At 44.3% G+C, this 12,027-nt stretch overlaps 1 protein-coding gene across 7 annotated transcripts in view; it reads right to left on the reverse strand.

Moving 5' to 3' along the window:
• rnf123 (ring finger protein 123) overlaps positions 1–12,027 on the reverse strand; it is a 58,448-nt gene that overhangs the window by 32,831 nt on the left and 13,590 nt on the right. For all 7 annotated transcript variants that reach the window (XM_032549318.1, XM_032549316.1, XM_032549319.1 and 4 more), the window contains exons 25-36: positions 11,533–11,616; positions 11,281–11,388; positions 11,033–11,210; positions 10,343–10,417; positions 9,461–9,548; positions 9,140–9,227; positions 8,265–8,349; positions 5,583–5,722; positions 4,113–4,169; positions 3,912–4,043; positions 3,761–3,836; positions 3,449–3,533 (exon numbers count right to left, since the gene is read on the reverse strand). In XM_032549318.1, coding sequence (XP_032405209.1) covers positions 3,449–3,533; positions 3,761–3,836; positions 3,912–4,043; positions 4,113–4,169; positions 5,583–5,722; positions 8,265–8,349; positions 9,140–9,227; positions 9,461–9,548; positions 10,343–10,417; positions 11,033–11,210; positions 11,281–11,388; positions 11,533–11,616 — 1,196 coding nt within the window. The remainder of the gene's footprint in view (positions 1–3,448; positions 3,534–3,760; positions 3,837–3,911; positions 4,044–4,112; positions 4,170–5,582; positions 5,723–8,264; positions 8,350–9,139; positions 9,228–9,460; positions 9,549–10,342; positions 10,418–11,032; positions 11,211–11,280; positions 11,389–11,532; positions 11,617–12,027) is intronic.

Below are 12,027 nucleotides of genomic sequence, written 5' to 3' on the forward strand. Positions count from 1 at the left end.
GGTTTGCATTTCCTTTAAAATCCTGTAAAGCACTTTGTATTGTCTTGTTGCTGAAAATGTGCTATATAAATAAAATTACCTTTACCGTTATTGTAAATCATGGTAAATCAGTGGATGCACTGATCTATCAGAAGAAACCGGTTCTGTTTCAGCAGAACCGGATCCTGAGCCGGACTGCAGAGTAAACCTGCAGGTAAAACTCAGGACTGAATTCAGCCAATCTGCAGACCTCAGCAGCAGATCGGCGTTCCCCAGCAGGCCAGGTCTACATCCTGGAAAACTACGGCGTTGAGATGGAAAAAGCCAGCAGGCTGCGCGCGGCGGCCTCTGATTCTGTGAAGCTGCTAAGCTAATTATCCTGGAGCTGAATCTAATCTGAGGCAGGCTGAGAGCTGCCTCTCTCTGCCGCAGCTGATGGATCATAATGAGCTCCATCGATCTGTCTCACAGCAGGGGACGGGGGCTACCGGTCCCGATGAGGCGCAGTTGGACTGATGACGACAATCTGAGGAGCAAACTCACCTGGGACGAAGCCTGAGGAAGAGGAAGCTGGACTGAGGTCAGAAATAAAATTTAAATCCAAGCCTTCCTTTCCTTCCTGCCGGTTCTAACCTGAGGTTCTGGTGAGAGGTGGACTAGTCCCAGTAGTTTGAACTCTGACCTCTAGCTGCATGTCAACGACCCGATGCAACCTGCCGGGTTTCCTCAGACAGAAACTTTAACGAGCCTGAACTCGATGCGTTGGTTGAACCGAGTTTAACTGAAGCGATTTGGAGCAGCTTTTTAATTCCTAAAACCAAAGTTTTCCAGGAAAGGCTGCATGTGTTCTGGCTCCAACTCGACTGTTAGAGATACGTAGAAAATTCAGTTTATTTCTGGCAAAAATATGGACAAAACAGTAACTAAATATCTCTTACAACTTAGATGAAAACAAACGTTGACTTTATCTGATGTTTCAAGTTCAAAAATCATTTTACAAAATTTCCTGCACATTTGACAAATAAAAGGCATTCACTGCGCCGCCCGGCGTGCCCTTAAACTTTTAAAAGTTAATCTAAACAATTCCCAATATGAATACTAATTACAGATCTTGGTTCTAAAGTAATTTAAGTATTTTCTAACTGCCCAGAGAAAAACTAAATGGATAAATTTTATGATTTATAAAAACAAAACAGAAATGGCCGCAACACAATTAATCAGATTCATCTGCAGATGTTTTGTCTGAATGGAAGCGAAACTTCAGCTGATCAATAACCAGCTAATGATCAGTTTAAGTAAAACAGTGTCAACATGCTTTTTGATTAGAAAACACATACAAGAACATTTTCTAATTTATCTGCAGAATTAAATTATCAACATAGAACAAAATTCAAATATTTTTGGTTATTTTTTGACCCACACCTAAAATTTGGGAATAATAATAATAACATTTCTAAAAACATAAAAACCAAACCTTAGTTGTTTGAAATGAATAGGACCTTATATTCCTGTGCAGGCTGCTCAGCGGTGGATGAATGCCATGATATTCTCTCATATTTCATGTTTATTTCATACTGAATGACAGCATGAGCCCATTAACTGCCTCATTGTTCAACCAAACAATAAAAATAATGGACAAAAAGCCAATAAGGTCTCATCCCCGTCCAATCCGGGACAAACATAACCGAATGGATTTTGAAAGTTGTTGTAATTTATTAATGTTGAAGTGTATCGATAAGTTACCTCCTGATGCATTAAGTTAATTTGTAAAAACGTAAAACAGATTCAGTCACTAGAGGATCGTTAGAACTATGTAGAAACTTGTCTGGTCAACTTCTTTATATTTTATAAAATTTATTGCTCCTGCGTGCAAAAATTTAAAAACTTAGAACATTTTTCATGTGACTAAATCTTGGCTAAAGGAAAACCAAAGATGTGATCATTCAGAAAGTCTGTGTATGGGTGAGTTAGTATTATATTTATAATATTTAGGGGGCGTGCCGTGGTGGCGTAGCGGTTAGCACGACCCATATTTGGAGGCCTTGAGTCCTCGACGCGGCCGTCGTGGGATTCAACTCCCGGACCCGACAACATTTGCCGCATGTCTTCCCCCCTCTCCTTCCCCATTTCCTGTCAGCCTACTGTCATATAAGGGACACTAGAGCCCACAAAAGGACCCCCTGGAGGAGTAAAAAAATAAAATAAAATAAAAATATTTATAATATTTAGTACATTAGTAAACCTTATTACTGGTTCTGACCCGGAGGTGGAAGCAAAACAACGCTGAGCATCAAGCTAGCCCTGCTAAAGATTCACCCAGTCAGGGTCAGAGTTCACGATTAATAAAGAATAATAAGGCTGGACAGACAGAAGCTTCATGACCCAGAGAGGAGGCGATGCTCTCTGACCTTCAGGGAACCAGACCGCCTCCAAACACTTGGGCTCTTTAAAGGAGCAGTCTGACATTTAGAGAAGCACTCAGAGTGAAGCGGCTCTGCAGGCGGAGCTGCAGACACCGGGCTGACAGGACCAACAGTGAGTCAGAGCCGACAGACGTCAGCAGAGGCCTGCTGCCCACCTGTCTGCATGGAGAAATACAAAACACGTCCAAAAGACCAGAAGACGTCCAAAATGCATCCAAAACACAACGTTTCAATATGGCCGCTCCTCTCCTGTGAGATGTGATGGAAACGTTTATTCCAGAAACTGTCTGGACTCAATGTCACACAAGGCGCCTGCAGCTTAAAACTAAACAAATTAAATTAGTGCTTATGGAAAGTAAAGATTTCATAATCTTTAGTGCATGGAATCTTCAGATTCCATGCACTAATCTTGGAATCTTAGTGCCTTCCAAGGGGCAGCACAATGTTTTCCAGGCACATGGTGCCATTTTATAACAGGAATCCAGTAACCATGTTACCTTCAGTCGATATAAAAATGCTACAGATGTATAAAAAAAATAACTTCCTGATTTAATGCCTTGAAATTGGGTCTCTGTCTCTTTAAAAACTCCTGCTCCTTCTGAAGCTCCGCCTCCAGGGAATCATCCCAACATGGCTCCTCTATTAACCCTTTAACGTTTTTACCTCTGAGGAGGAGCTAGCCTCGAAGGCGGGGCTAAGCCCACCCTGGTGTTCTGCAGCTGTATGGTTGCCATGGAGATTAAAGGAAAATGCACAAAAGAATTGAAGCAACTCCAGGTTTGTTTGGATTGAGAGAATAAGATTAAAACCTGAAGTAACGCTCCAAAACGTCTTTTCATAATCCCGCCAGATTAAAATGATGATTGTAAAATTTATTGTAAAAAATGTTTATGGGCGCCGCCATTTTTGAGATTCAGATTTCTTCAGTAGGAGTTCCCGCGGGTCTGACGGTAAACCCAGAAACCAGTTAGAAGGCAGTGACCCCATGGCTCCCTCTGCCCCCCACCCAGCTCTCCCAGCTCTCCCAGTTCTCCCAGTTCTCCTACCCCTGTTTGTCTCCGTCCACCAGGATCCGGACCAGGATTCCCGTCACGGCCACCAGGATCGGGTAGTGGTCCACGCTCTCCAGACCTGCAGCACACAGAACCCGTCAGCCCTGACGCAACCTTTGACCTCTGACCTTCCACAGAGCCCTGATGAGGAGGAGGAGTTCTGCTCCGTTTATACCAGGAAGTCTTGTTCCTTCTCAGAACCTCCGCCACAGTGTTACCATGGAAACCATTGTTAATCTGGGACGGGTCGGGTCCAGTCAGATCGGGTTGGTTCTGTTTGGTCCAGTCGGACGGGGAGGGGCTTACCTGGCAGCCGAAGGTTAACGACCCGATCGAACAGGTTCTTCTCGGCCGTGACTCGGTTCAGAACCTGGTTCAGCAGCTGCAGACAGAACAGAACAGCTGAAACGATTGGACCGGACCGGGTCAGGTCAGGTCGGGTAGGGTAGAGTCTCACCTGGGCGAGCCGCCTCAGCAGCAGCTCCGCCGACGGCCGGGTCCAATCCAGGAAGATCTCCGGAACCAGAGTCACGGTCATCTCCAGAACCCTGAGCAGGCTGACGGAAAGGTCGAAGCAGGTCGCGCACACCTGGGCCCAGATCCACAGCACGGGTCAGAACCAGAACCAGAACCAGAACCAGCAGGATGGTGAGCTCACCTTCAGCTGACGGGTGTCCACAAAGTTCCTCTCTGGGCGCTCCGCTGCCTGCTGGATCTGGACCAGGAACCAAACAGAACCAATGAAAACTGGGAGGAGTGTTCAGAACCGGGCCGGTGGTTCTGGCTCTACAGAACCCGTCTCAGACTCCAGGTGCACATTATTCATCAACTGCTCCAGAACCAACTCCGGCCCGTCTGGAACAGTCTGGAAGGAGAACTTCAAGTTGTGCCACTAATTCTCAGCTGAAGACTTTGACTAGACCATTCAAACACATGAATCTGCTTTGATCTAATCAAAATGTTTGCCTAAAATAGACAAATTTAAACTGAAGGTACTTCATATTTCAATAAATTGTAAATACAAAAATTAGTTTTGACATTTTGTTGTTTTTGTTTTACATCAACAATAATTAAAACACCTTCGAACTGCTGAATTGTTAAAACAAAACATAGAAAACTTCCATATTTTTTGGGTCATCAGTTGTTTTCTATTTTGTTGGATACATATTTACGATTTGTGACTTACGGTCAGGGCCGAACAAAATTATTTCCAGGGCCCTCAGTGGCCCCCCAGCCTCATTTTGGACACCCCTGATCTAAACCACCCTGTAGTAGCTCTGGTTGTATTTTCGGGTTGCTGTACGGCTGGAAACTGAACCTGGAGCCTCTAAACCTCATTTAAAGGGCCAGTATCGTGTTTTCCAAACACATGTAGCCATTTTGTAGACCAATTAGTAACTCTGTAACCTTCAGTTGTTAAACAAATGCTGTGTATATCAAATATGACTTAAAAAAATATTATTTTGTAATTTAAAGCCTTGAAATTGGGTCTCTGTCTCTTTAAAAACTCCTGCTCTCTCTGAAGCTCCGCCTCCAGGAAGTCAGTCCCAACATGGCTCCTCTATTAACCCTTTAACCTTTTTACCAGCATTGCTCTGAGCAGCAGCTCCTATAAGGAGCTTAGCAGTTCCACCAACTGTTTGCTAATTGCTGCTGGCTAGTCTGAAGGAGCTGAGTGGGGGTGGAGCTGCACCTCGAAGGCGGGGCTAGGTCCACCCAGGAGTTTTGCAGCTGAAAGGTTGCCATGGAGATTAAAGGATTCCTCAAACATGAAAGAATCAAAGCAACACTGCAGGTTCGTTTCTGATCTGAGAAAAACGTTGAAACATGATGGCAAGATAAAAACCCTGGCCCTTTAAAAGCTGAATCTTGTGTTTACATTAAAACAAATATTTAGTTGTTTTAATGTTCTGAAACACTCAAATGAGACAAAAAGCCAAAAACAGGAAACCAGGAAGAATAAAGCAGCATGGCCTCAGGTGGTGGAGAACCTCAGGGCTGGTTCCTGGACCCACTTCTCCTCCCCTCTAACTGTGAGCATAGAGAGACCAGAACCTCCAATCCCGTGCAGTTTCTGCTGAACCCTGTGCTCTGTTGTGGACCCGGCTCTGGTTCTGGTCGGTCTCACCTCCTGGATCATGCCGATGAACTCGGAGAAGGCCCAGTTGAGCTGGTTCAGGACGCTGTTGAGGAAGGAGGCGGCCATGTCTTTGTCCATGCTCAGCAGCTCCGCCATGTGTCTCTGCAGCAGCAACGACGGGCACGGCTCTGGACCAGAACCGGGACAGGAGACGCAGTCAGAGCGGTCCCTGTTCTACTGGACCTTGAATGAGCTGCAATCGCTCCTGAGGAAGAACTCCCTCCTCATCATCGTAAAGCAGCAGGCAGCTCATCTGCAATAAACCTGCAGGTTCTGGTTCTGGTCAGTCTGGATCTTAGTAAGACTACAGGCCGTCACAACAAAAAAAATTTCTGGACGAAATTATCGCAAAAAATTATAATGTTGTTGTTTTGAGACCATTTTCAAGTAATATAAAGATAAAAATGTGATAATAATGGAAGTTCATCTGAAAGATCAATAAACTTTAATTTAGCAAAGAGTTAAAACTGGAAGATATTTTAAAAATCCAAAACATTATTTCTGCAACCTTTCTAACTGGAACAGTCATTATGAATTCAGTCCAGCTAAATGAAACTTTAGAGCCGCAAATCTTACATAATATTTTGATCTTTTGACACGTCAACAAAAGATCCGTCATTTTATTTCTGTTTACAGACTTTAAAATAAAGTTTTTTACTGTAAAGTGGATGGATACGTTTTCTCATATTGAAAGTTGATACTTGTGAAAAATGCTACACAAATAATTTTTTATTTCCTCTAAAGTTTACTCATATAAACTTAATGTCGGTACACTGTGAGCTCTTGTCATCAAACTCAAAATTTTTGTTTTGAAAAACAATTTTCCTCTAAAAAAAGTAGAAAGTTTCCAATCTAATGAGAAACAAACAAAAAAACTGGAAAAATGTTCAAACTGCCATTAATTATTACATTTCTATTTAAAAACATTAAATGGTTCTTTATTCCTTTTTGGCTCAAGTTGAGACGCCTGATCCAAAAAAACGGATTATGATTCGCTGCAAAAAAATATCAATTATCAGAAAGGAAATAAATATTGAGATCGTTTAAATTTATGACGCGATTAATTGCTTAATTGTGACGGGCTTAACTCCAGATCCGATCAGAACCATCAGAACCCTCCTCGTCTTTATGCTGAGGCTCTCCGGGTTCAGGCTGCTGCTTCATCCTCCGTCTGAACCGCTGAAGAGAAACCCTGCTGCAGATAATGCAGCGTATGCACTAAACATGATGGACAGCGCACACACACACACACACAGTACCACAACACATACACACACGCCCACACACACACAGCACCACAACACACACCCCGACACACACACACACCCCCACAAGCCAAGAGAACTTACTCTGGAAACTAGCAATGGACAGATCTCCTGACAGGCATGCAGAGAAGCAAACAGATGGAGATCAGAGAGCATGCAGCAAAACAAGAGACGATTCATTCAAACAGAACAGAACCGGGTCAAAACCGAACAGAACCGGGTCCAAACAGAAACATGGCTGAAGGTTTGAAGTTCCTGGACAGTCTGTGATGTTGGGGTCATCGTGATAAATTTCTTATGACATTTTGATTTGTTGTCAAATTCCAGCTGATGTTTAAAAAGATGAATCAGTAAAACTAAATGTTAAAATATGATTAAGTGAAGTTATTGTGAACAGTCTTATTGATACAAATGACATTTATGTGACTGGTGTCCTAAAAAAGCAGCATTGCAAAAAATTATTCACATTGATTATCGAAATAATCATGAATTAGTTTAGTAATCGATTGATCGAATAGACTCTGCAAAAGGTCCTTTAGAAGGATTTTATTATCCTTTATGACCAATAATCAACTTTCACTAAAGGAATGATTTTACTGACTTTTAGGAAAGAGAGTGTTTCCTTTTTCTTTAAAAAAGGAATTAAATTATTTGTTTATTTGCATTTTTATGGGGCTTTTTAACCAGTTAAATATAAAAAACTGCAGATTGTGCCAATTTAATTTTCAGATTAATCATCAGAATAATCGATTACTAGAATAATGGTTAGTTGCAGAACTAATTAGAAATGGGAATGTTTCTGTTGAGCCATCAGTCATGAATCACAAATAAAAAAGGTGATAAAGTTTTTCATCACTTTATCGTTCACAACAGACTCATGAAGATTTGTGATGGTTCTGTAGGACGAGCAGAACCAGAACCAGAACCCATTTATTCAATATGTGAGAACAAAAGTTCTGATGGAGGAAGCTGATGTTTGTGTTTCTGTTTCCAGAAATAAACTCCAACACACACACACACACGCACACGCACACGCACGCGCGCGCACGCACGCACGCACGCACGCACGCACGCACACGCACACACACACACACACACACACACACACACAGCAGTAAAAATAACCCTGCTGAGACGACCGGATTTATTTCTGGAAACTGGATCCGTTTCAGCGAAGCGTCAAACGGTCGGGATGGAGCGACTGCAGCTTTTCTCTGATGGTTATCTGGCAAAACTTCCTCTCATCATTAATTCACAGTTGCTACTGCGTCTCAGATTCAGACAAATGGCTCTGATGCTAAAGCAGGATCGGTCCGGTTCGGCCCAGTTCCCGCCCACAGACCCGGTTCTGCTCCATTCAGACCAGCAGAGAGCAGAACAGGGACGCACTGACACCAGGACCTACTCTGCAGGCTGGGCAGGTTGGCGTCCTCGGGTTTGGTCTTCAGCAGGTGAGGCAGGCGGGTATACCTGTAGCCGAACCCGCAGCCCTGACACACAGGAGGAAGAGCGGCTGTTAGCGAGGAAGAGGAGCAGCACAAATTCACACAACATCAAGCATTAAGGCACTGGCCATTCACACAGATCTTCTGTAGAAATGCTCACCAACACTGAGCTGGTGTGATGCCACCTCCCGCCTGCAGGTGGCAGAATTTCCTCCTTCTACCCTGCTGCCTGACTTCAGTTACTGTCCATGGTTCAAGGATCATTTTGGTGATCGATTAATCTGATTTTGCAGATTTTTCCAATTTAATCACTTAAGTATTTTTATAAAAATATTATAAATACACTAAAAGATAAAAAATTGGAAAAATTCAGGCCTTTCTGCTTGGACTGAGCATCAATTCAGTGGCGGGCTGATCTGGTGATTAGTTTATTGATTAAATGATTAATAATTGGATGAAAAAGGTGATTAATATGAAATGCATTTCTTTCTGTCTTTGGTGAAGATGAAACTGCCACCAGTAGAGTTCTGGGCAGAACAGATTTATAGACAACGAAGGATTTTTCTGTTCATGTTAAATGTTTTTATCTTTGTACAGTTTTGGCTTCATTTCTGCTCTATACGTTTTTGGCTGGTCATTGAATGCATCGCAAACAGAAATCAGAGAAACTGCAAAAAAAAGTTTTATCTTAGTACACTTGAAATAAGACAAAACTAACTGACATGAAGCACGGCTCTGTGTGTGTCTCTGCGTGTGTGTGTGTCGGGGTGTCTCTGTGTGTGTGTGTGTGTGTGTGTGTGTGTGTGCGTGTGCGTGTGTGTGTGTGTGAGCTCACCCTCCAGAGTCTGACCAGGATCCAGTTGGTCTGAGCCCAGGGTCTCTGCTCATACGGAGCCAGAAGGTTCCTCATCATGGCCACTCGCCTGAAACCAGAAACCATCATCTGCATCAGAACAGGTGAAGCACACCTGAAGATCTCAGCTGAGAGGAGCAGGATGACATCACTAAAACACCTGCATGTCTCATTGCTTGTTTTCTTTCTTAAAATTAAATTATCAATTTTGTGTAGAAAACAAAATATCAGTTTTACTTCAGAGTTTGTTTCTGTCAGCGGGTTCTGGTTCTGGTTTAGATTAGAAAAGAAATGAAGACTCACTGCTCCTCTGGGATCCTCTCCACCGCCCTGAGGGATTGTGGGTAACAGACGTAGCTGGCCAGCGCCTGCATCAGGGAATCTTTGATATCTGAGAGAACAGAGACGAGTTAGCGAACTTATAGTCTCCTTCACAAGTTACCAACTCCCTGCAGCGCCCCCTGTGTGCAGACTCTCGTCACGCCACTTCAAGACTCTGATTGGCGCCTTTATCACTCCGTCCTCGACTCCATTCTCAGATTTCTTTTGTAAAGTGCCTTGAGGCGCCATTTGTTATGAATTGGAGCTACATAAATAAAACTGAATTGAATTCCCGCACTCTCCCTGGCATCACTCCCAGACCTCTCACTCTGCAGACGCTTTAAACGCCCTGATTGGAGGATGGACCGCGTCCTGAGACCATAAACCATCCTGCTGCTGATAACAGTCTTTGTTCCTGTCATACAACAGCTGACCCGGAACAAACCAAACCCTGCAGAACCTGAAGGTCAATCCGAACGCTACACAGAAAACCAAACCTCAAACACATAAGAGAAACTGAACTCTTTGAATTTTCAGTGACATCATATGATTTTAGATCAAATACTCTGTTATTGTGTCATCTTTTCTCTTAATGAACTTTAAGAATAAATAGCCTTCAAAATAAAAGTTTCCTTAATTAATGATTAAGAACTGATTTAATTAATTATGGATTTATAGAGCGTTTTTTTTAACAGAACCAGTGTTCTGTTCACACAGCAGGGGGCGCTGTTTTACACTGAGGAGTTCAGTGACAATCATCAAAACATTCAATAACAGCGGATCTATGACGTCATTTCAGCTGATATTCATTTCCAAGAGCTTTTATTTTGTAGTAACACTCAACCGCAGTGTCCTTCCTGTTACCTGTCCCAACGATGCGTGGGTCCGCAAAGTGCTTGGCGAGGATGGCGGCGAGCTGAGTCAGCGTTTCCTCGTAACCTGAAAGAAAAAAGTTCATTCGTGTGAGACACACACACACACACACACCCCGACATACAGACACACACACACGCCGACAGACAGACACACACACACACAGACAGACACACACACCCCGACAGACAGACACACACACACACAGCAGCTGAAGCAGCAGGCTGTGCCTCACTCTGACACGTCCTCCTGTTAATGGAGCAGAGGTCAGAGGTCAATGACTCTGCTGTCACCTGATTGACTGACTGAGTCAATCAGGTGACGTTGTGGGCGGAGTCATTCTGAGTCACAGTGACATCAGCACTAATCAACCCGACCGGATCAGAACTCCAGGCTGGTTCCGCTAGGCAGCAGAACCAGATCCAAAGATCAGAACCAACGACAAGACAGAGCCTGACAGAAGGACTGGTTCTGGAGACTAAACTGGTCTGGAGCCAGTGGTGTAGTGAAGACATGAGCTGTGGTTCTTCATCATCATCATCATCATCATCATCATCATCATCATCATCATCTCAGCCCAGGTGTGATGATACTTCAGCTATATTTTACTGTTCTGTCGAGAACTCTCTGGTGACGGATGGGTTTCCATCAGAACCGGTCCGGACCGGTCAGGGTCGGTACCTGGCAGCTCGTCCATGCTGTTGGCGGGGCTGAAGTAGTTCTTCAGGGCGCTGTAGGCGTTCATGGCCACGTTGAGGTAGAACTCCGGCGTGAAGGCGAACAGCGACGCCGTGTTGTCGGCGTGCTCGATGGTCCGGATGCAGACGCACAGCAGCCAGTAGACGTCCAGCATCTTCTCCTGAACACACACACGGGGTGTTAGAGCCGCACACCGACCAGAACCGGGAGGTCCGGACTAGACGGGTCACCTTGGAGTAGATGGTGGCGTTGATCCAGGCCAGCCGGCGGCTCAGATGGTTCAGCTTTTCTGCAAAAACCTTCTGGCTTTTCTGCAGCTCGTCCAGGATGTCTGCGCGCTGAAACACACAACCCAGAGTCACTGCAGAACCGGAACCAGCAGAACCGGGCTTCACAGGATGAGAGTCCGGTTTCTCTGGAGTCCACAACCCAAGCGGGTCAGCTCAGGAACTGAACGAGATCAGAAACGGTTCTGGACTCACTCTGGTGGGGCAGCGATCGATCTTCTCCTCGGTGTCCTTCAGAGCCACAGCGTACTCATGGACCTCGTCTGCCACCACCACCATCTGCAGGGGACAGAACCGAGTTTACCGAACCTCCCCGCTCTGGACCTGCAGGTTCTGATGGTCCTGCGGGTTCTGATGGACCGATCGAACATCACTTTTCTACTGTGACCCAGTCAGAACCTCTCTGGGTCTGTCTACACAAAAAGAAACCCCCAGAACCAGCAGGGACCAGGAGCCCTCACCAATATGGCCGCTGCATTGAGGCGTCCAGGGTTCTTTCGCTTTTCCCACAGCAGAAATCAAGCACTTTCCAAACCTTGACAACTCCTCAATGAAGTTTGAACTTTTTCAAGGATTTCAAGCACCGATAAGCTGCAAAAATCACAAAATCTAACTAAAGTATTTTATTCTAGTTTCTGCTCCAAATATACTTGAAATAAGAGAAAACTAACTACCTCAGGAAATATAGAA

Source organism: Xiphophorus hellerii, chromosome 20, assembly GCF_003331165.1.
Source record: "Xiphophorus hellerii strain 12219 chromosome 20, Xiphophorus_hellerii-4.1, whole genome shotgun sequence".
NCBI classification, from domain to species: Eukaryota; Metazoa; Chordata; class Actinopteri; order Cyprinodontiformes; family Poeciliidae; genus Xiphophorus; species Xiphophorus hellerii.